The sequence below is a fragment of the Monodon monoceros genome, unplaced genomic scaffold (genome assembly GCF_005190385.1).
Source record: "Monodon monoceros isolate NGI ecotype Baffin Bay Population unplaced genomic scaffold, NGI_Narwhal_1 Super_Scaffold_19, whole genome shotgun sequence".
NCBI classification, from domain to species: domain Eukaryota; kingdom Metazoa; phylum Chordata; class Mammalia; order Artiodactyla; family Monodontidae; genus Monodon; species Monodon monoceros.
Genome location: NW_021703775.1, coordinates 52,848,292 through 52,872,432, shown reverse-complemented (window position 1 = coordinate 52,872,432; position 24,141 = coordinate 52,848,292). Strand labels below are relative to the sequence as shown.

The window sequence follows — 24,141 nt, the reverse complement described above, 5'->3', positions numbered from 1 at the left end:
TTGCTTTCTACTCACAGTTTTAGGTGAGTGAGACCAGAAATTAAACACAAACCTGATTACTTGCAATACATCTATCACAAAACCACTGAAGTCTTGTAGGCCGAGCTCTAATGCCTGGAGTCTGTAAAATAAAATAATCATACAGCACACAGGTAAGGCTTTAGCTAAATGTTAAGTTTCCCTCAAAGACAAATAGTTTTCCTTCTAATGACCCTGCTTCCTCCCTGACAAATGTATATACTAAAAGAAACCTATAACTTAATCCCACAGTTATCAAAGACCTTTAGGATTAGAACAACCTATACTTAACCAGTGTCTAGAAGATTCGGGTTATTTCAAAACATTACTTTGTAGGTCAATTTTCATTCCATAAATCTTTAATTATTAAAAATGGCTAAGCTTTCTGTAGCTCAAAAAGAAACCTTGAAACGATGGACTAAAAAACTCCAAAATATGTCAAATTAAACACACACACACACACGCCTTCAGAGATCCCAATAGATTCAGGAAGCAAAAACTATTAATATGTTATGTTGACTTATTAACAATTGTCACAATGATAAAACCAATGGCTTTTAAAGAAACATGCTTTGTAAAAATCAGTGATAAAAGTATTGATTACCACACATTTGCCTAGTATCTAAAACTAAACGTTTAAAGAGCTAAGTACTAAAAACAAGCTAAGAACTTAAAATTAGTTCATAGTCTTAGTTTATTTCAGTAATTGAGATGTGTGTTATAGCCTCAATTAGGAATTACTAAGGTTTAGTCAATAACTCTGGCTTCAAAACAATTACTTTACAATTCTGGATACTGAAATAAAAGACAAACCACTTCACATATAATTCCAAGGATCCGTCACTCTACTTCCAGTATTTTCATCATCTGTAATAGGGCTTCCCTATTAAAGACTACATTTCCCAGCATTATGATAAGAAAACAACATACTCATTACCCTGGTTGCTCCAGTCCAGAGGACGTACATTTACTGCTTTCTCCACTCAGTTTTGTGGACGACACCAGGCAACCCTCACATCTGATCTCTTATTTATAAGTCCTCATTAATTTTTTTTTTTTTTTTTTGTGGAACGCGGGCCTCTCACTGTTGTGGCCTCTCCCGTTGCGGAGCACGGGCTCCGGACGCACAGGCTCAGCGGCCATGGCTCACGGGCCCAGCCTCTCCGCGGCATGTGGGATCTTCCCGGACTGGAGCACGAACCCGTGTCCCCTGCATCGGCAGGCGGACTCTCAACCACTGTGCCACCAGGGAAGCCCCCTCATTACTTTTTATTTCTTAAAAATAGTATTGTAGGGACTTGCCTGGTGGTGCAGTGGTTAAGAATCCACCTGCTAATGCACAGGACATAGGTTTGAGCCCTGGTCTGGGAAGATCCCACATGCCGCGGAGCAACTAGGCCCGTGCACCACAACTACTGAGGCTGCGCTCTAGAGCCTGCACACCACAACTACTGAGCCCATGTGCTATAACTACTGAAGCCCATGCACCTAGAGCCCGTGCTCCGCAACAAGAGAAGCCACCGCAATGAGAAGCCCGCGCACCACAACGAAGAATAGCCCCCACTCGCTGCAACTAGAGAAAGCTTGTGCACAGCAACGAAGACCCAATGCAGTCAAAAATAAATTAAATAAATAAATAAATAAAAATAGTATTGTACAATGTTAAATTAAAAACTGACACAAGAACTAACATCCCAGAGCTTTGGTAGAATGACAGAAAAATTGGTACTGAAGAAGTTGTATAAGTGTTCTCATTCTAACTGTGCAAGTACCCACATTTTGCGATACACGAAATAAATGTTGAATAAATTAACTGTTGATATATATTCTCAAACACCATTAATATTTACATTTGTACACAATTTCTACTCAAGGATTTTCTCACATTATCTGTTTTGTTTCAAATGCATTACATTGAAAATGAAGCCAACATCAAATGTATACAAAAAGCCCTTGAAAAAATACTAGATAATTCTCTTTAGAACATGGCAAAATGCAAGAGCTACATTCACTTATAACTTTCAATATTATGTCTCATCCAAATGCCAATGATCTGACTAGCACAACTTTTATGGCAAACTCTTCCTTTTTGTGGCTGATTAATCTGCCTGTCACTGGCAGGACAACTGACTTATACGGCAGTTGTGTGCTTCATTTTGAAATTGAGAACTGTTTTCAAAAATAAATCTCAATCATCAAAACAACATCTAGGTCAGATTAACTAAATCTCCTAGGCTTCTGTAATAGTCTACATTTCTGGCTTATCTCTTAACATCTTATTGAATTTTAAACATTGCAAATTTAAAGTAAAAATGAAAAATGTAATAAAACATGCAGAAGAATAGAATTTTAATTGGGATGCTAAATGTAACTTATCCAAAACCAGTTACTGCTTAATTAAAACAATGAACTCAACTCTTAATTTTTCCTGTTTTTGTTACATACAATCTATTTAATAGACAGTGAGGATAAAGTAATTACTGTAATTAAAAAAAAAAAAAAGGGACTTCCCTGATGGCACAGTGGTTAAGAATCCACCTGCCAATGGAGGGGACATGTGTTTGATGCCTGATCCGGGAAGATGCCACATGCCACGGAGCAACTAAGCCCATGCGCCACAACTACTGAAGCCCGTGTGCCCTAGAGCCCGTGCGCCGCAACTCCTGAGCCCATGCGCCTAGAGCCCGTGCTCTGCAACAAGAGAAGCCACCGCAATGAGAAGCCTGCAATGAAGAGTAGCCACCACTTGCCACAGCTAGAGAAAGCCCGCATGCAGCAACGAAGACCCAATGCAAGCAAAAATACAAACAACTTCCCAAAACCAAAATACAGCATGTTTGTTTCCACCTGGGTTACTGTGCTTCAAAACACTCTTTGTGCAGTTCCAATTCAGTACTAGGTTCACTTGTATAAGAAAAAAAGTAATCCAAAATAAAAAAATAATTTTCATTTATTTCATTATATTACCTTGATGTAAATTTGTTATCATAATAGGCTTCAATGTACACTAGTGAAAATAGGTATCAAGTAATTATTACCTTTAAAGTGAAAACAGATGAAGATTCTTCTACTTCAAACACTATCTCAAAGGCAATCATTTTAAATTTAACTAAAATAGTGATTTTAACCTGCTCTGAGTTTTCTTACCATTACTGCTAGAAATGGAAAATAGAAAACAAACAACTACTCTGGCTTCATGTCCTTTAGCTGGAGTAGTAGGCGGAAAATCAAGTGCATGAGGTGTATGGGACAAACAAAAACGCAAGAACGCAACTACTTATCCCCATAGCCAGGAGAGCAAGGAGAAAAAGGGGTATCATGGAAATTATTAAACCTTTCAATAATTGTCCTTTTCTGTAAAATCTCCAGAGACAGACTTAAGGACCATGGTCTAGTAAGGAGGAAAATATGTCTGAGCAAGTCAAACTAACAGTTTAACTATCATTAACTAAATATGATCCAGGTGTTACAGAAAATACTAAGTAAACTAACACATGGGAGAGGGGTATGAATGTGCATGAGAACTGACATCTCTTGAAATTCTAGGGCTGGAGGGGGAAACTAGCTCTAAAATCCCTTCCTTATATATAAGATCCATTCTGGCTTATTAAGGAAGGCAAATTAGGATAAAACCCTGAATTTGATCTATCAAAGAACAAAGGGAAGAGGAACAAAGGTTGGGAGACTGCTGTAATCCAAACTTTTGGTCCTAAAGGCAAAGACATAAAAAGAAGAGTTTTGTCCCCTGAGAAGACAGCAAATTTACTCTGGCTGAAGTGTGATGGAAGGGTAATAGCAGGTAAGACGAGAGGGAAAAGTCAAGAAAGAGTAAGTTTGGAGAAACGATAAGTTGTTTTGGTGGTTCAGATATTAAGGGTCGAGAGATCATGGAGGTTGTATTGAAATACATAAATATATCAAATAAGCACGTCCTACACCTTAAACTTATGAAATGTTATATCCTATCTCAATTTTTAAAAGAGAGAGATCATGGAGGTAGAAATGGTGTAAGGGAACCAACAGAAAATGTGAAATCAGGACGTGATTTCAAATTCCATGACTACTACTAACTAAATAAGCTCCACACTCACACCCTGAACTGAATGAAGTTTCATTGCCCTAATTAGTTGTTATGTGAGGCTCACGTGAAGATGTACATGAAAATCATTTGAGAAGTATAAAAATATTACCAATATTGGTTAACTTGTAATCTAGGTTTGAACCTCAAGGGATGAGGTTAGAAAAAGAAATGCTAAATAAGTTTAAAGCAGACTCTTACTCATCTTTGTGTTTGTATCCTGAGAACTTAGTGCCTGGCACATGGCAGGCAATCAGTAAGTGATTACTGAACTGCTCAAAGGGTTAAGAATAAAATTAAATAATATAATGCTTTATAGAAACCTTTAATATGGTTACTTAACATTTCATGTCATTATTTAACTTTTTGTACTTGTTTTTATCATCTCTCCCTGGACTTAACCTCCAGTCTTAATACACAAAATGAATGATCTAAACTGTTAATTTATTTAAATGACCTGCAACACTTGTTCCTGGGAGGTGAATGAAGTACCTTAAAAGACACTTGGCCGAAAGAATGAAGTCATTTTTTTTCTAAAACAAAGAAATACCACTCTATTTTTTCATAATTTCTAGCAAAAAAGCATGGGACTAGAACTCAGGAGGCCTGAGTTTTAGTCCAAATCTTTGCTACTATGAACCATAAAAGAGGTACCATCTATAAAAACATAACAAAATTTCTCAGGCCTTTGCACAGACAGTGCCCTCTAAGTGAAATGCTTTTGCTCCCACTCCTTATGTGGCTGGCTCCCAGTTCATCCTTTAGTTCTCATCCCAAACATCACTTCCTCAGAAGGATCTAGTCTGAAACAGATGCTTTCTACAGCACTTTGTTACAGCAATTATTGCATTTTATGGATTCATCTTTTTAAGGTCTATCTTTAGAACAAGACTGTAAGATGTGAGCCATAATTATTTATTGAAGGGCAGGAGGGAGGGACGGAAGGAGGGGAAATTGGTCAAACTGGGAAGCCACTCAAATATTATCAACCACCTTAGTTAAAGGACTTCATCCAGGAAGTTTTAGGTGACGAAATCTGCCAATGCCAACTTATAAGGGTTCATGATGGGAGATGCTGTATCAGATCTAAGTTAGAGCTTAGTTTCTCTCAAGTCAGAGCTTAGATGATATTATGCCTCTGTTAATTCACCATACCTTCTGCTAAGGTCACTATCCTTCAATTATTAGATATCATTTGAGATGACTGAGTAAAGTGTCTTAAAAATCCCTACAACAGGGCTTCCCTGGGGCGCAGTGGTTGAGAGTCCGCCTGCCAATGCAGGGGACGCAGGCTCGTGCCCTGCTCCGGGAAGATCCCACATGCCGCGGAGCAGCTAGGCCCGTGAGCCATGGCCGCTGAGCCTGCGCGTCTGGAGCCTGTGCTCCGCAACAGGAGAGGCCACAACAGTGAGAGGGCAGCGTACCGCAAACAACAACAAAAACAAAACCCCTACAACCACTATCCTAATTCAGATACTATTAATCTCACTGTCCCCAACCCCCTTTCATCCATCACACATTCTTCTGCTAGTATAAATTTCTTTCTAACACTGCTGAGCGTTCACTGTCTTCTGCATGAACTCAAGCCTGCTTATTCTGATATTGAAGGGTCTCTGGGAACAATCTACCCTTACAAAATGCTTCCTATAAATCCTATACCCCAGGATGAAAGAACTATTTAAGAAATCAGAAAGAAATAAAACTTTGTTTGCAGATGACAAGATATTATATGCAGAAAATCCTAAAGACTCCACCAAAAAACTATTAGAACTAATCAACGGATTCAGTAAAGTTGCAGGATACAAAATCAACATATAGAAATCAGTTTCATTTCTATCCACTAGCAGAATATCTGAAAAAAATAAAATACCATTCACAAGATGAGCAAAATGATTAAAAAAAAAAAAACCTAGGAATAAATTTAACCAAGGTTGTGAAAGATCTGTACACTGAAAACTATAAGACTTTGATGAAAGAAACTGAAGACATAAACAAATGAAAAAGTACCCCGTGTTCATGGATCAGAAGAATTAACATTGTTAAAATGTCTATACTATCCAAAGCTATCTATAGAGCCAGTGAAATCCCTATCAAAATTCTGAATGGCATTTTTCACAGAAATAGAAAAAACAATCCTAAAATTTGTATGGAACCACAAAAGATCAGAAATAGCCAAAGCAGCCCTGAAAAAGAACAAAGCTGGAGGCATCACACTTCCTAAAACTACACTACAAAGCTATAATAATCAAACAGAATGGTACTGGAATAAAAACAGAAGCAAAGACCAATGGAACAGAATCAGAAATAAACCTTCACATATATAGTCAACTAATATTTGACAAGGGAGCCAAGAATACTCAACAGGAAAAGGATAGTCTTTTTAATAAATGGTATTGGGAAAACTAGATAATCACATGCAATAGAATAAAATTAAACCCCTATCTTTCACCACTTACAAAAATTAACTTGCAATGGATTAAAGACTTTAACATAAAGCCTGAAATCATAAATCTCCCAGAACAAAACACAGGGGAAAAGCTCCCTGATACTGGTCTTGGCAACAATTTTTTGGATAAGACACAAAAGCATAAGTGAAAAAAGCAAAAATAAATAAGTGGGACTACATCAAACTAAAAAGCTTCTGTACAGCAAGAGAAACAATCAACAAAATTAAAAGGTAACCTATGAAATGAGAGAAAATATTTGCAAGTCATACACACACGCACGCACACACACCACACACACTATTCAGCCATGAGAAAGAAAGAAATTCTGCCATTTGCAACAATGAAGATGGACCATGAAAGCATTATGCTAAGGAAAATAAGTCAGACAGAGATATGGAAAGACTGTATGATATCCATTACATGTGAAATCTAAAAAAGCTGAACTCCTAAAAACAGTGCATAGAATGGTGGTTGCCAGCGTGTTGGGGTGGAGAGAAATGGGGAGATGTTGGTCAAATGGTACAAACTTCCAGTTCTAAGACGAACAGGTGCTGGGGATCTAACGTACAACATGGCAGTTATACTTAACAATACAGCGTGCACGTACACACACACACACACACACACTCTCATATACTTGAAAGATGCTAAGAGTAGATCTTAAATGTTCTCACCACAAAAAAGAAATGGTAATTACATGAGGTAATGGAGGTGTTAACTAACACTACAGTGGTAATCATTTTGCAATACATAAGTACATCAAACCAACAGGCTGTACACCTTAAACTTATACAATGTTAAATGTCACTTGTATCTCAATGAAGCTGGAGAAAAAAAAGGAACTACTTAGAGACTTCCCTTTTCTACTTCTTTGTTCTACCTCTAATACCTTAAATACATTGCCCAACCCTATCAAACTCCCAAACGTGAACAGTACTTACCACATCCATCAAGCCACACCCTAAACCCCGTTTTCTCAATAAAGTCTTACCTAATTTCCTACACTGGGAATAACTTTCTCTCTTGAACTCTCAGAACTATTTGTATTTTTCTTACAGCAGTCAACACTTCTCAGTCTTATATAGACATTATCTTCACGTATTAATCTCACATTAGCTCTTTGAGGGTGGATGTAAGTCTTATTTACTTTTCTCTCTCTTTTACTAGAAAATAACACTCTTTCTGAGTATATATACAATAAGAATACATATGCTCATGACTGAAAACTCAGAAAATACAGAAAAGTATATAGCAAAATGCCAGCTATAATTCCACCCTCCTGCAATAATCCATAGGTAGAATTAAAATATAAAACTATGTTAAAACGTATTATATACATGTATGTATACCAACTCATTTTAAAAGCACAGGTCATATTATACACTGAATTTTGTCTCTTTCTTTACTTAATGAGACCATTTGTATGACTTGGTTTATCTTATCTCCCACAGTGTTTCAAATACAAAGAAGCTTTATTGTATATTTTGCTTTGGAAATTCAACTCTAGTGAATCTACCCATTTACCCATTGATAAGGCACTATTGTGTTTTGGGGAATAATAAAAATGTTCCTCAGTATTTATAATATTCTTTCATATGGTGATACAGTCCTAGTTTATTAATTTTCATTACTTTTAATATTTCCAATAATCCTTAGAAAACCACAAGAGAGAACTCCAGGTCTTAAATTTTAATAGTAAAAAAATCAAGTTCCCACTTTAATTCAATTCCAACTAACCATTAAAAAAAACAAAAAAAACCCTAAAAACGTGCTTCAGTATATTTCCATATATTGCACACCCTGCTGTCCTACCCTAGGGTACTGCAGAGGGATTCTGTAAAGCTATTCTGTATCCTTTAAGCAATTCTGTACACATTCACTATAAAAACTGTGTCATCAGTACACAGCCATTCCTAAATGATTACATTCAATGATGTTGTACATTGGCAAAGCTTTAAAGTAATTAAGATGCATCCTCCTCTCACCTATTCATGTGACAAACATGCACCTTATGCTAAGCATCATACTGTGAATTATGTGGGATGAAGAAAACACAATCTCTACCTTTAAGGGGCAAAGAGAATTAATAATATTGATTACTACCATAATCCAGGAAACATGCAAGCTGCTTTACATACATTATGTGACTGAATCTTAAAGAAAGATACTATATTCTCTTTTAGAGATGAGGAAGCTTAGAAAGGTTTAGTAACTTATTTATTATCACACTAGCAAGTAGATGTCAGAAGGAGAACCCACTCATGCCTTTTGTGCTTCCTATTATGTCTTGCTTATTACACAAAGAGAGGCACATGATTTCCTGCTGTAGAACCTCTAATCACTATTATCTGAATACCTGAGCTTTATTTCTGCTCTGATCAGTGCCTTACTAATACTGATAACATGCATACAGAGTACAGAACTCAACAGGCAGACAGCTTCTCTCATTTTCAGATACATACACTGTGCACTTTCAATGAGAGAATTTATAACATTTTCTAGAAAATACAAATGAACTACTCGAGCTATAGAAGCACCTGTCCAAGACAGCATACTCCACACTTCCCTCCGACAGGAGGACAGATTGAGTTAAAGACAGATAGAAATATAAGAAAGTTCTGAATTAATTTCACAGTCCTTTTTCATACTAGACTTTTCTTTGAAAAATGTCAAGAGAAACTAATAATTTTCTGGGATGTGTGCCTCTATTTTCAAATCCATTATAAGCAGTCATCAACATAAAAACAAGGAGGCCAAACACCACCTTTATGTCTCGTCCACCATGGGCACTTTTGGGAAAAGACATGGAGTAACAGTAAAGTATATCTGAGAGAAAAATGATTACTGATGTATTCACAAGTTTATTTTACTCACATTAAAAGTACTATTTCTTAAGGCGATGGGTCCATCTTCTCTGAAATGATTTTTTTAGGAGATACAGAATTGTTTAATAGTGAAATTAATCACAATTTGGACAGACTTTATCGTTGCCCTTTGACTTATCAATTTCAGTAAGCAAAATTTCAATCAAGCCTAGATAAAATATACTAATCCTAAATAGCCCAGGTGTGTCACCTACCATTTCCCGTAAGCTGCTTACCATAGTGAAAAAAAGAAGAAATTTTAAATTAAATGCCAAACACCTGCAGACAGCACTTGTTTGGCTGATTAACTTATAGACAAGCATTACAAATAAATCTGAGCATGGTCTGCAGCAAATTAAATTCCACTGCTTTTAAGAACAAAGAATTCCTTGGCAAAGAGGATTAGCAATTTTACACACAGGAATGCCAGTTTAATTTAATTGTTCCACAATCCAAGATTTAATATGCAAATATCATTTTGGTATATAACAGTGAATTTAACAAAGTGAAGAAACAAATTCAATATACAACCAGGCTGCCTTTTCTGAACTGCAATTATATACAATAAAGAAGCTGGCCGAGTCTCTCCCTCTCACCCCACATTACTGAGACTGAATTATATTAACATGAATCAGAACATGTGTAATTAAAGGTTAAAATTTGTAAACATATTCTAATTAAGAGTCTAAATAGCTGTACAATTAGAATACTGGAGTTAAAATCATACCTCAATGATCTTCTTGGCCTCTTTGTAATTTCCTGTTTGTAGGAAGGCAAAGAAGAGATCATACAGCATAGTCATTTCACCTTGTTCTTGGCTCACAAAGTCCATTGCTAGAGAGGAAAGAAGAAAATATATTAGAAGACAAAATATAGACTAACTGTATCACTTGAAGAGTTCTGAACAAATACAAGAAAACTTTATAACAAATACTTAGGATAACTTAAAGGTTATAGCTAAATCAACCAATTTTCTGTCACATTCATTATGTAACAGCATACATTTATGACATTAAGTACCTGTGACTAGCTTCAAAGAGAACTGGTGAGGATAAGGCTGAAAATCTCACAAAGGCAGATCATCAAGAAGCGGACCAAAAAATAACAGAGGGGGGCTTCCCTGGTGGCGCAGTGCCCCGGTCCGGGAAGATCCCACATGCCACGGAGTGGCTAGGCCCGTGAGCCATGGCCGCTGAGCCTGCGTGTCCGGAGCCAGTGCTCCGCAACGGGAGAGGCCACAACAGTGAGAGGCCCGCGTACCACACACACACACAAAAAAAACAAGAGGGGTGACTTTTCAAAATGAAGTTACTAAAATCAAGTACATTTATAATGTTAAAAATCTACCTGATATTTTTCAACTCAGAAGTGTAACAAAGTTTCTCTGGATGTGCTTGCCTTCCTGTTAAATTCTCTCTTCACAGCAACACATTAAGATTAAATAAGCAAGAGGGGAAAAAAGAAAACTAACAACACTAACGAATTAGAAGGTGACTAACCTTTCTGAATTAGATCAGTCTCGCCTTTCTCTATCAGTTTACATAGGACATCATGAATCCTTGGTAGTATTTTATACTTTTTATAGCAGTCAATCGTGACTTCAAGAGCAGTAGGTAAGTCATCCCTTGGAAACATCAAAATATTAACAATGAATAAAATATATCTAATTAATTAGAGAGCTATACAATGACCAGTCAAAAGGTACACGAGTTTTATTTAAGGTAGAATACCACGAAGCCAAATTGGAAAAAAAAAATACAAGAAACAATCCTTACATAAAAATCAATGTTCAGAGTACAGACATCATTAGTGGTTCCCTGTTTTCCCTGCTTCAACTTTTATTATTTTGCTTGCTAAATGGTACTTATTAAAAAGTCCAAAAGATGAAGGCATTCTCTCAGATTATATATAAATTGCTATAAGAATGCATTATTCTAAAAACAAGGACTACTGTCAAAATATTTTTTCCAACTACTTTGTTTATGGTCCTCAATAATTCCAGATTTGGGAAACTTTATTAAATGTCCATCAACAGTCATCAAGAACTTTTCAAGCACTTTCACCTTTCTCATATGTTTCATACTGCTGCCTCTCCAGATAAGGAGGAAGTAACTTTTTTTTTTTTAATTTACTTTTGGCTGCATTGGGTCTTTGTCGCTGCGTGTGGGCTTTCTCTAGTTGTGGTGAGCAGGAGCTACTCTTCGTTGCAGTGCGTGGGCTTCTCATTGCTGTGGCTTCTCTTGTTGCGGAGCACGGGCTCTAGGCACTCGGGCTTCAGTAGTTGTGGCACACGGGCTTAGTTGCTCCGCAGTATGTGGGACCTTCCTGGCCCAGGGCTCAAACCCATGTCCCCTGCATTAGCAGGCGGATTCCTAACCACTGTGCCACAAGGAAATCCCAGGAAGAAGTAACTTTAGGATTCATACATATAGAAACTTACTGTTGCTAAACCTAGGATATTCTTAGGGTTGGTGAATTCTAGAACTCTTTAAAAGCTTTTCATAAGAGGGTAAGCTTTTAAAAATTATTTCCAATTATAAAATCGAAGCTTCTCTTATGTGGTTAATTAATTAAAAAAAAAAGATATTTTCATTAAGTCAGTTTATTAAATAAGAGTGTGGAAACACATTCTTGTGTGTCCTCAAAACCTACTATTTCTCTTGGAAAATGACAGTATGAGAAATTATTAAGACCTTGAAAAAGCTGTAGAGATTATGTGATCCAATTCTACTTGCCACCTTCCTTTATTTTTAAATAGATGAGGAAATTAAGGCATCTAGAGATTGACTGATTAGCCTAAGGCCACCAGGTAAACAGAGAAAGGCACTGTCATCAGGTCCCTGGACTCTCCCCCTTTCAGTTGAGTACATCTAATTATACATTATGCTCTATTAAAAGCAATGTTGTTTGTTTAACCTAATAAGGTGGTGTAATATGGAATAAGAAATTAAAGATTTTTGAAAAGAAAGTATGAAATGTATTAAAAAAAGAAGCATGGTTAGAGACATGGACCAAAGTACAAGTAGCAATAACAGTGACAATCTTTGTGGCGAAAACACATTTCTCTCACATGTGCAACAGTTTTCAAAAGGAAGAAAGCCTTTTAAAATTTTCCATTGAAGGCCTAACATTTTGGTTCATTATACAAATGTTATGTTGCCCTAGACTGAATTACCATTTTATCTAGATTAAGGTTTTAAACTGTACTAAAAAGTAAAATATCATGAAGAAGCATTAATTTTACTACAATACTGACACAGTGAAAATGAGCCTATCCTGACGGAACTCTACCTTATCCCCTTACTAAGCCCTGTTTACAGTGCATCTTCCGGCACCCCACAGAGTCATTTGAATTTTTGTCATTTGGGGTGAAGACTAAATTACAGGTTAATTTCAAAACTGCAAGTAGATGTTGCAGGCTAGATTACTGTCATACAAGAGAAATGCTACCACATATGATATAAAGCTTTATATAATCAGTATTTTCCCTTGCTTCAGATACAAGTTATTACCTTTTTACAATTCCATTTAATGGAAAACTACCAAAATATTTAAGAGAAAAACTAACACACACTGATTTTTAAAAAGCAGTATAATTTGCTTTTTCAGATCAATTTCCAAACTAGGATAATATTGTCTCAATTGTATTTTCCCTACATTAGGTCAAAGCTATCAATAAATGAGTGAATAATTGTTCTGTCAATCAAAGAGACATGTTAATAGTCTTTGGTCTCCAAATATATGCTTCTCAAGATTATACATGCTCAGAACAACAACAGAAAAGACAAGTATAGCAAAATGGAAATAATTCATATATATTTGTTAGTAATTTTAAGTAACAATGTCACTGACCCCAGGTTGCCAGCAAAATGAATCAGAAATCTATAGTGAAACATTTCGTACAAAGTGTGCTTACTGATGATAGAAATGAACTAAGGTCTAGTCGTTTCTTTTCAGTCCTTATTATCTACATTCTGACTTGTGTTTGGTTGGATCACGTCACTTTAAAGAGATAAAAATGTCCACTCCTCGTATGATTTGATGTCATCATTAATCTTTCCTATTAAAGCTTGAAAACTTTGGGTGAGGGAAATGAAAAATATGAGAAAGTATGTAAAATTCACATTACTGTGAAAATAGTTGTATACGCATAGGACTTTTGAATTTCAATCCCAATTGATAAGTACTACATGCAGCTTGGCTACAGCAGTGTGACACATTTCTAGAAGTGGTGATGAAAGCAGATTATCACAACAGTTGAACTCAAGGACCTTTGGGTTCCCTCCCAGTTCTAATACTCTAACGCGAGGTTCTATGAACTTGAGCCTGTTAGGTTCATTCAAATGTTTCACACCAGCAGAAAAAATCATCACATGAAAATACCACTTTTATTAGGCTGGATGAAATCAGTAAGTGCAGTAAAATATCAAATGGAAAAAGGTGGAAACTGCCTTATACCCAAAATGTGGGGGAAGACTTTATCAATCAGTGTAATTCTAGTTTCTGTGACCTAAAATGATTCTGTGATTTCCTTTGTACACTTTAAAACACTAGAACTGATTTAAAACTCTACTCTAAAATAATAATCTTTTGAAGAAATCTTGTTGAAAACATTAATTCTGGATTCAAAACTTACTCCGTGCTTTTTTCAGTATACACGCATAATTCCTAAAGCTTTATATACAAACGGGTCACAAATTTTTAAAAGTCCAATCCTGATAAAAATTTAGCCACTGCTTTCACAAACCTCAAATAATACTAAGTGAAAATCAACTCTATAACATACTATCATCTCTAAGAAAAATCCACTGTGATATTTTCAATGACTAGACACCCTCCCAAAGTATTTCAATGATATACATAAAGTGATTTTCATAAATAAAACTATACATGCTAATAAAAAGTAATCAATCATTTTAAAATATTTTTGATTGATGTAAATTAACTCAACATAGCCTTTATCAAAATTCTGGGAGCCTATGAAATAAAAACAGAACAGTGGAAAGGAAGATTCTATAATTCTAAATTTTAAGAACACACATATATATAATAGACTGAGTACAATAAGAACATGGCAAACCTGATGTTACCTCTTGTGTTAGTCCTTATTATGAAATGAAAGTATGCTTTATGTCATTGACAGAAAAACAAACCCTGGACATAACATTTATATGAGGCTGATCATAAAACTATCTACTTAAAGGTACCAGAAAACAAAGTCCTTCTAACTCAAATTCCTTTATATATAACTGTAAAAATCACAAATGTGTTTCATACAATCTTGAACAAGAACAACCAGTGACAACTATCTATTGGTAGCTTTAAACTTAGTCTCCTTACCTATAGCAAATAACTTCCAATTTAATCAAAATTTTAAATGACAAATATTAATTTTTTAATTGGAATAAAGTGCTTCAACATTATGCATAAAGTGTTAGTGAAGTGGCGATTTACCTAAAGAGCTTACTGACTGAAAAGCTCTCAAAATCTGAAATCACTGGAGAAAAGAGGGGCTTTAGGGGAGAAAAAAGTTCAAAACAAGGGAGGGGGAAACAAAAAACACCTTAACACTCTAAAAACTGACTATTCTATAAATCTTAAGCAGATGTTCAGTGTGGAAAGAAATCAATTCAGGAGAAACCATCAACTTCACAAAAATTATTCTGTGAAGAGAACCAGCCCTTGAAAGAGCTAAATGTTTCTTTTTCTGTTCATCATCTATAAATGCGGAATCTTCAAGGAGACTAGTGTTGCAATTACAACTAATCCTCCCAAAAAAATTAACTGTGTTGAAGGCTTTGTAATTTCCCTAGGTACAATTTAGCTGTCACTTACTTTCAAATTTACTCAAACATGCATTCGGAACAGCACTAACTTCACATGTCAAGTGCTTTCCAGCCAATTGAGTCTAAACTGGAAGTCGGTGTTAAACAACTGAATGATTAGACAAGATAGCTCATTTCCCTGCTCTTTTGTTCAGAATAAAATGCCACATTTACATTATCAGGCTCAACAGGATTTTCTGACAGAGGGAGAAAAAACCCTACTGAACACTGTCCGTACTAAGCACATGAAGCCTGTCATTTACCAATCATCCTTCAAAAAGCAATAGCCATGAATGTAACTTAATTACGACCCAATGATCCTTGACGAAAAATCATCTTATCACTGTCCTGTCCCCCTAGGGCAAATGAACCACTTTTGTCCTTTGGCACTGATGATGCTAAATTCTTAATTGCAATAATGGAGTAAAAGAGCCAAACCTCCTTAATTTCCTTTCAACACATAAAGAGTTTTACTCTAGAAGGCGAGCATTCCCACAAATAATAAAAGTATCCAGTACAAATGAAGATGCCAAAATTGAAGGGGAGTATATATGACAGAATAACCAGCATTATAAAAAGTGTATTTCCCACTTCTGCAACATATTGAAGTGTTACAGTAAGTTTTAAAACGTATTGGTATAGGTTCATCTTACAGAAATTGTGACCTTTATGAAGAACTCAAGATTAATTTAGCAAGAGTTCTGGGAGGATTATATGGACAAAGTCCATGATTCACTTAAATGAAATGCATGGGGGTATATACAGATTATAGCACAAATCAGCACAGAAAAATCCTAAATGGAAAGCAGAAATTAAAGCTTCTTTGATCATTTGCACTAAATAATCCAGTTAAACAGCTTCAGATATTTTTCATATGAAATGAAACCAAAATGGATCAGCTATACAAGTGAATCTGAAACTGCATCATACAAATTTTTATGCTTTAAAAACTAATGGCCCAGATTTCATTAATTTTATTTCCTTTATCATAGCATAAAGACTAATCAAAAGCTCTTTTAACCTATTTTAAAGCATTTCTTTCTTCCTTAATATGGAGGATCCAGGTCATCTTTCTGGATCAGGCATGATTTCAATTAAAAAAAATTTTTTTAAGTAGTTACAAAGAAAAATGTTTAACATTCATGTGGACTACATGTAGACATGTGTCTTACAGAACAGTCCCAGTGTAAACGAAACACATGAAAATTTTGTTCAAATCAGCATACTTCTTTTCAGTGCAAGTATTATTTTGATAATACAAATCAGATTAGTTTAACAAGTTCTTCAAAATTTTGCAAACCTGTTATTTTGGATTTCCTTTGGCAAATGAATAAAAACAAAATGTTATTATTTTTCATAACTGTAAAACTTTTAAAACAATATCCAAGTAACAAACTGATACAATATTAAATTTCTCCTGTGTTTTATCCAATGCTGGAAAAGTCAGTCCAAAATTAATATCTATTGAATCTTAAAAGATCATCTTTCTAAGGAACTCAACCTCGCAAATTTGTTCTAGAATTACAATTTGTAAGTGACAGCCTTCTTCAGAGTCTTTGCAATGACTTTCCAAAAAGATGCTTGCCTTTGAAAGGATGAAGATTTTGTAAAGTGTTCTGAAATGTTTCTCATAATTCCACCTCAAGTTTGAATAAAAGCCTCATTCTCCAGATGAGTTCATACCTGCTGAGGCCAATTACCTGATATTATTGAAGATTAAACATATTTAATCAAATCAAATACATGTAGACTTTTGGGCAGGCTAGCATAGTTAATCCTAGTACTGCACTTGTCATGATTCTGATTAATTAGCTATCTTCCATCAGTTGGGAAAACACAATTGAAAATAAGTTGCAACGTCAATGTTTTCCTCCAACTTAGCCCCCACCAGGAGTGCTACTACTGTTTTCTGCTAAACATGAAATTTCCTTTATCTCCTTTTAATTATTCTCTTGACTCTAAAAGAGTCAACAAAACCTATTTATCATGACAGATGAAACTGAAGATCTTGTCATGGACACTGCCTCTGCAAAGCAAAGATAGCAAAAAACAAAAACAAATTCAGGCAAATAAAAATAGAAGGTAATTTCTCTTTGTATCTGAAAGTAGTAAAAAAAAAAAAAAATCATAAAAGAAACTAATTTAGATTCCTCTAGCCCAATTAACAGGGACAGTCAGATTTTACTGAGACACACGAATCTCTGACTGTACAGTAAAATCGGAAGCACAGAGTATGCTCCACATTAACACCTGAATCCCATGCTATTTCCATTTTCCCTTGGGGGAAGTTCTCCTTGGTTCATGAGCCCCATCTGCAGACCTCTTCTGGAAAACTTTTGTATCTCCTCTGTCTTCAAAGTATTTCTATTTGTAAGATACTTTTTCTACCATGGCCTCATTTTCATTGTTAATTATTTTATTTTTGCCCAGTGGTGGAGGAGGGCCTAATTCTTCTGGGCACTGGGCCCATTTCTTTCAAATCCCTATGCAGAGCTCCACATGCAATTTGCAGAGATGGGTCTTTTAAACAATCAAAAAAATTCTAGGAGGAAGCATATTAATTATAGGATTTCTATATAAAGTAGGCTGTGAACATGAGAACTCAATAACACAATAATTGTTTGAATCACTATTTCTTTAAAAAGATGTAATGCTGAGATTGTGGAGGTTAAGATTTAGCCAAATCATATAAGCTGATAAACTATTTTTTGATTGATGGCAAAGAAATTATTTCATAAAACATATATGTGCATGTATGTGTGTGATATATATATATGTGTGTACACATATTTCCTAACAGTTAGTTAAAAGAGATGTTTTTATTCCACATTTTAAATTCAATACTAAATCATTCATTATATTCAATTAATTATACCCCCTAATAAATAAAGAAAAACTACCAGAAATGTGGGAAGAATATGAGAACCGTTAAGATTTATCTTTTACTTTTCTCCTGACACTGATACGGCAACATCCAAACTAAAATTAGAAAATCACAATCACAAAATAAGCAGATTAAAAATTGCATTAAGCCATGGAAGAGATGACAAAGAGGTAAGATCTGAGAAATTTTTTAAAATGGAAAAGAAAAACAAACACAAAAGGAAAAGAATAAAGGATACTTTATCATCTTACTAAAATGTTTCACTCATTACAAGAGAGTAGGTTGACTTTATGATTTGCACTGGAAAAAATACCTTAAATTGGGCACCAACATAAACATTCCAAATGTAAAAATTTTCAAATTCAGTAAATCTCACCCTATTAACAAAATTCATCTTCTTCCCACAAGACACAGAGACATCTTCTACAATATTTATCGAAGCCAGAATAACTACTGTATTGGTACATACAATTAAAATACTACATGGAGGAAAGGAGCAATGAAGAGACGCTGCCACATCATTACCTGAATAACAGTCATGAAGCATAATCAAAAGCCCCAGAGAATCCTTCTTTCTTATATTTATTAATAATTAACACTTATAAGGCTCAAAACTGGGAAAAACTAGATTTGGCTTCATGTAATATCATCACATGCCCCACACAAAAAAAATCACCATAGCTCATTCCATTGAGAAGTAATCCACAGGACCACAGGGCGGCTGGTGATTTTATAGGTCACCTACTCCACAGAAGTCCTCTTATTCTGTGGTGAATAACCTCCAAGGCTTCCACAGCACTACAGAGAATTTACAAAGTATAATCCCCAAATGATTAGATTCATTCTTTCAATGCCAACATTTAAAATTGAAAATTCAATTAACTTACTTTTCCAGATATAGGGTGACCAATGGGGAACTTAAGGTAGTAGATGGTTTCGCTAACCCTAGAGTCACGATGGCTTCATGCAACTGTTTTACTGTTTCAGTTTCACCTCTTAAAGCTGCGCCATTTAGGATGTGGAAAAAGGACAAGACTGTTGCATCTTTGATAAGAACATCCTTCTCTTTCATCTCCTTTAGAATGTTAATAGCATCTACAATGAAGTAGCACAAAAGACCCTTAGGTAATTTCATGTAGGGAAAACAAACTGCTATTAAAACAGCATTTCAAGCCCAGCAGGAATGTAAATTCTAGTGTATAATGCCGATTTCAAGTTAATTACTACTTGCATTTCTAAACGAGACTACAATTATAAATCCACAATAGCATGGTTTTATCATTTCCCTGCAACTTTGACTACAAATTATAGATAGGGACTGTGTGCCCACTCTGCACCACATAACCCTGTACTGTCTGCCCTATAGCTGTAAGATCCTCCTAAATGGATGCTTTTATCGTTCAGAGCTAACATCTGCTAAATCACACCATTGTTTCTTCAGCAGATGGCTTGTCAGGAGGCCAGATAATAAAGATGTGTTTACACTGTACATACAGCCAGACTAATGGTCTGATACCGATAGGGCCTGTTTGCTATGTCGATACTAATTAGCCAAGCAGAGCCAATGAAAGCTTTCCAAAAGACTGCATGTTAATACATTAGATTCATTAAGCTTCATTAGGAAGGCAGAAACAAACATTTTAGGATATGGAATAAGTTCATTTTTATAATGTTGTTCTTAATTATTGCACAGAAAAAATGTTTTGACCGCTTTACAGAAAATGATTTTTAAAAAGCAGTCTAATCTTCATAAAGAATTTTGTGTTAGAAAGGCTTCCTAGGAAAAAATTCAATGTTCAAATCAAATATTTTCTCCACATTTTTCACTATAAAGATTTTTTTTTAAATCTTCTCTAGGAATAAAAGGAAGAGAGGGAGGTTAAAAAAAGAGTTTCAAAATAAAGCCCAATGAGAAAGAAACAAGCAAACAGTAAGAATAAATTATCAAGTGTAATTATATTACGTTTAGCATTATCTCAACTACGAGAATATTAGAGTATATACATCAACAATATAATCGGCTAGGCTCTCCCCGCAAACTTCTATGTAAAACCTTATTAAAGTACACATTTTGTTAATGTTATTAAAAGTGAAGACAAAGACTCCTGCAAAATTCATATTCTTGAATAAAGGTTATATTTATAGGTTTTATGTTCAGCCTTCTAATGTTCTTAAGCGAAAACAAAGCCATTAGTGCAGGCATATAGGCAAATTGTGCCATAAGTCATGATCTTCAAACTCAATCCAAACAGCAATGCTAATAAAAACTAGCTGCAGAAATGCAAAAAGCACTGAGCTGTGCAAATGTAAATGACAAGCTTGCCAATCCATTAAAACTAATGGCCTACACTGTCCATGCAGCTCTGGCTGGATTCACATGCAAATTCTGCAAAGTGTTCAAGCACTTTCCAAGACATGATATACCATTAATATCAATTCACATGTTATTCCAGTGGCAAGAAACTTGCATCACATGTTTCCTTTATGTGCTGACGCTTACCTTGGAGCTTGCCATGTTTTCCCAATACTTTTACAAGTCTTACATACTTGCTGGTATCAAGGACAGCAGAAGAATCTAAACGGTCACTAAAAATTAAAGCCATATTTATATTATGTTAGAAGTTGTTTAACTGTTAAAAGGACTGCAATATCTACTTGATCACTTTTCAAAAACTCATCAGAATCTGAACTGCTATTAACATTGGCCTCTACAATTTAGTTAAGGTTTATTTTTGAAGCCATATACAAATCCACATGTAATTATATTCAAAGTGACGAAGTAAAAATCTAACACTACATATATATTGCATCTTTCCATCTGCAAATGACACTAATAAGGAACTCTTTTGCTTCATGGCACTTAAGGTGATTCTAACTTTGTCATGAATAGTGAAATAAATACCCCTGAAAGACATATTTTTATTTGGTAAATGTATCAGGATGGGAAACCAAAGATACCTTAGAATGGACAGAATTTTATTTACCCTACAGTACAGAAAGTGGAATATTTAACAAGCTTTATAAAATAGTTACCATCACCACTGTTGTCATATACAGTTGTATAATCAAGAGGAAAAAAACTTTGGCTTTAAGGAATAGAACGTCTTACCATACTTAAACAAAAACTCCTTGCTGAAAACAAGCCATAATTAATCAAAGAGTCTTATAGTATGAAATTTCAAAAACACAAAAGAGAATTTTTTAAATTCACATTATATGAGAGTATTCAATCTACATGATCCATCAAGGACTGTATATCAGCATACATGCTGATTTGTTTCAGTGCCAGGGTACTCACAATTCTCGTTTCAGGTTCAATGCCTCTTCTGCATTATCATGTCGACAGCACAAATTTATTAAAGAGGCATAGCCACCGATAACCATATCTGATTCATATTTTGCTTTCAATTCAAGAGCTTTATGCATGTTCTAAAATAAAGGATGGAAGTGAAAAAGAAATAAGAAATTAATATAAAAATAAAATAAAATTTCTAGTTTCAATGTTCAGAGTGTAAAAAAAGTTAATAGTACTTTTAAAATAAATGGATTCATGTTATTAACTTCACCTTGCTCCCTGAAAAGAAATGGATTCATGTTATTAACTTCACCTTGCTCCCTGGTATTTTTATTTGCCTTTTAAAAAGCAGGAAAAGATATACATATATGGGGTTTAAAAGATTTGTTATCTACACTGCAAAACAGGTCACTATGCCAAATTTGATGTTTTATGGTTTGGGTATTGTATTATAAAAAAAAGACTTCCAGATTAAATATGTACCAAGTGAGCCCTAACTCACCGTCCAATTTCCAGGCACAGAAATGTCTATCACTGCAACGTTCCTCACAGTCTAGTTCAATATCCAAGTAATGTAAGGAAATATTTTAGAATTTAATAGTACCATGTTATAACCTTAAAGTCAGCTGTTATTTCTGTTCCCCTAGAAACACAGGCATAAGACCAAATGATACTGAACTAAAAACCGAAAAAGTCTAGTGATATACCACAAATTGCAGACGCACACTAAAATGAACACAAAGTACAGCTGGACGCCTGCTGAAAAAAGGCAAGAGACCCTTTATCTCAGAAAGACTTTTTTCCAGCAGGAAAATGGAATTTCAATCCCTGCATTAACAACCCAGTAATATTTGACTTGCAAATGACGACTGCATGTATCAGTTGCTTGACAATCTAGATATAAGAGACCGGAGCCATGGCTTGAAAGGACATTTGGCATGTATGATAAACCTATCATGGCTGTTACTATCATTCACTTTGCAGGTTATTGTAAACAAACTACAGTAACCGGAAAACATGCCATTCAAGGTGTAGCTGAAATTAGCTAACCTTTCATTTAATTGCATTCTTCACAGACATGATGTATAATAATTAATTGTAAAAATCATAAATATTATATTTGGCTTTGCTTACCTTTATCTATAAAGAATTTCTTTTTACCTTAATAGTGTATTTGAAATAGTTAAAAGTTACCTCTTCTGAACACAGCATTAATATGAGTTGCTTCAGGACATCTCCTATAGGTTGATTTTCAGTTTTTAGTTTTTCAAGTTTAGACTCCAAATCAGATGATGTAGGCTGTGCAGTCTACAGAAATGGAAAGAAAAAAGAAGGAAAGAAATTTCCTACAAAGAAAATGCACCCTTTGTCACTCTTCCCTTTAAACTGACCTTTCCTAAATGTCATAAATGCTATCATGGGTATTAATCTGGGGATCTGGGGATGGACTCCAGGGGTTTATAAAGCTCCTGAGATTATATGCAAATTTCTCAGATATGCCGATTTTTTTGAGATATGCTGATTTTTCTGAAATAGAGTTTACCAACTTCTTAGAGGTACACTGATGACAAAAATGTTAGGAACCACTGGTTTTATAAGGACACAGTCTAGAACTCTCATTAAATGTGGTTACTATAGCATGTAGAATCTACTCAAAAAGCCTACTTACTTTTCGAGAGTCTGTCTTCTCTCTTTCAACCAACATATTAACATCCTAAAATTGGGATTTAAATTAGAATCAGAAAACATGTGTAAAATATACTAGCAAATGTCAAAAGCAAATTTTGGAAATTTCATTTCATTTCACTGTTATTTTTCCATCTTCCAAAATTTTGCAGAAATTCTGTTCATGCTTTATAACCACTGTAATAAATACTTTAAACACGTTCTTCAATATATAAACAGCATTTACCAACAATCAATGAAAAGCCTTGTTTTAAAAGTTGTCATTTAAATAAACTTTTGGCCAAAAGCAACATATTTAAATAAAATTTTAACATGCTTTTATATATAAATTAAGCATTTTAAAAAGTTGATTACTGTTTCACACACACCTTAATCAATTCAGGAACATGGCAGCTATCCAGCAGATTACGAATGCCTCTGTAGATATTTTCAGGAATTTTTACATTCTGTGCCAAGGGAAGGGAGGAGGAAAAACAACTGAGTTTTAGACAACCAAACTGAGATTTGTCTAACAGAAATTATCTCAGACATAATTTAAGTCTCCAACTCGTCTATGTCATTGAGAAGTGGTCTGGTTGTACTTAAAAGCAGCAATTTCAAATCTAATAGATACATGTCAGGCAGGACAGGCATTATATAGCAAAAAATGAAATGGTACCATCTCCATCAGCTGATGGAAGTATTGTCTCAAACGCTCCTCCTTGGCCTGTACCTCTGAGTCACTCATGCTGTCAATCAAGTTATAAAGAAAATAGCCAACAGCTTCTGTGGAAAAAAACAAGAGAAAGCATTCCACTAAAATTACTGAGACTGTCATGTTATCAAGATTAATTCATAAGAAATCATTTTGGTGTGAGATGTCACCCTGATGAGAGGCTCTGAAATGGCAACAATGATCACTGAGGCATAGAGATTATGTGGTTTGGGAGCACATATCTAACTGGTGAGTGAAAGGAATATTAATTATTTTCAGACCGAGTGACAGCTTTTCAGTACTGAATCTTACTTCAATCTATTTTTTTCCACCACTCTGTGACAGAAGTT

General features: G+C 35.0%; 1 protein-coding gene across 1 annotated transcript in view; it reads right to left on the bottom strand.

The window, feature by feature from the left end:
- The window catches only part of LRPPRC (leucine rich pentatricopeptide repeat containing), a 106,549-nt gene that overhangs the window by 34,737 nt on the left and 47,671 nt on the right, over positions 1-24,141 (bottom strand). Inside the window, exons 17-26 of the mRNA XM_029231905.1 lie at positions 23,756-23,862; positions 23,466-23,543; positions 23,081-23,125; positions 22,606-22,719; positions 21,415-21,545; positions 20,617-20,702; positions 19,004-19,211; positions 10,907-11,031; positions 10,135-10,241; positions 53-121 (exon numbers count right to left, since the gene is read on the bottom strand). Of these exons, the coding sequence (XP_029087738.1) occupies positions 53-121; positions 10,135-10,241; positions 10,907-11,031; positions 19,004-19,211; positions 20,617-20,702; positions 21,415-21,545; positions 22,606-22,719; positions 23,081-23,125; positions 23,466-23,543; positions 23,756-23,862 (1,070 nt within the window). The remainder of the gene's footprint in view (positions 1-52; positions 122-10,134; positions 10,242-10,906; positions 11,032-19,003; positions 19,212-20,616; positions 20,703-21,414; positions 21,546-22,605; positions 22,720-23,080; positions 23,126-23,465; positions 23,544-23,755; positions 23,863-24,141) is intronic.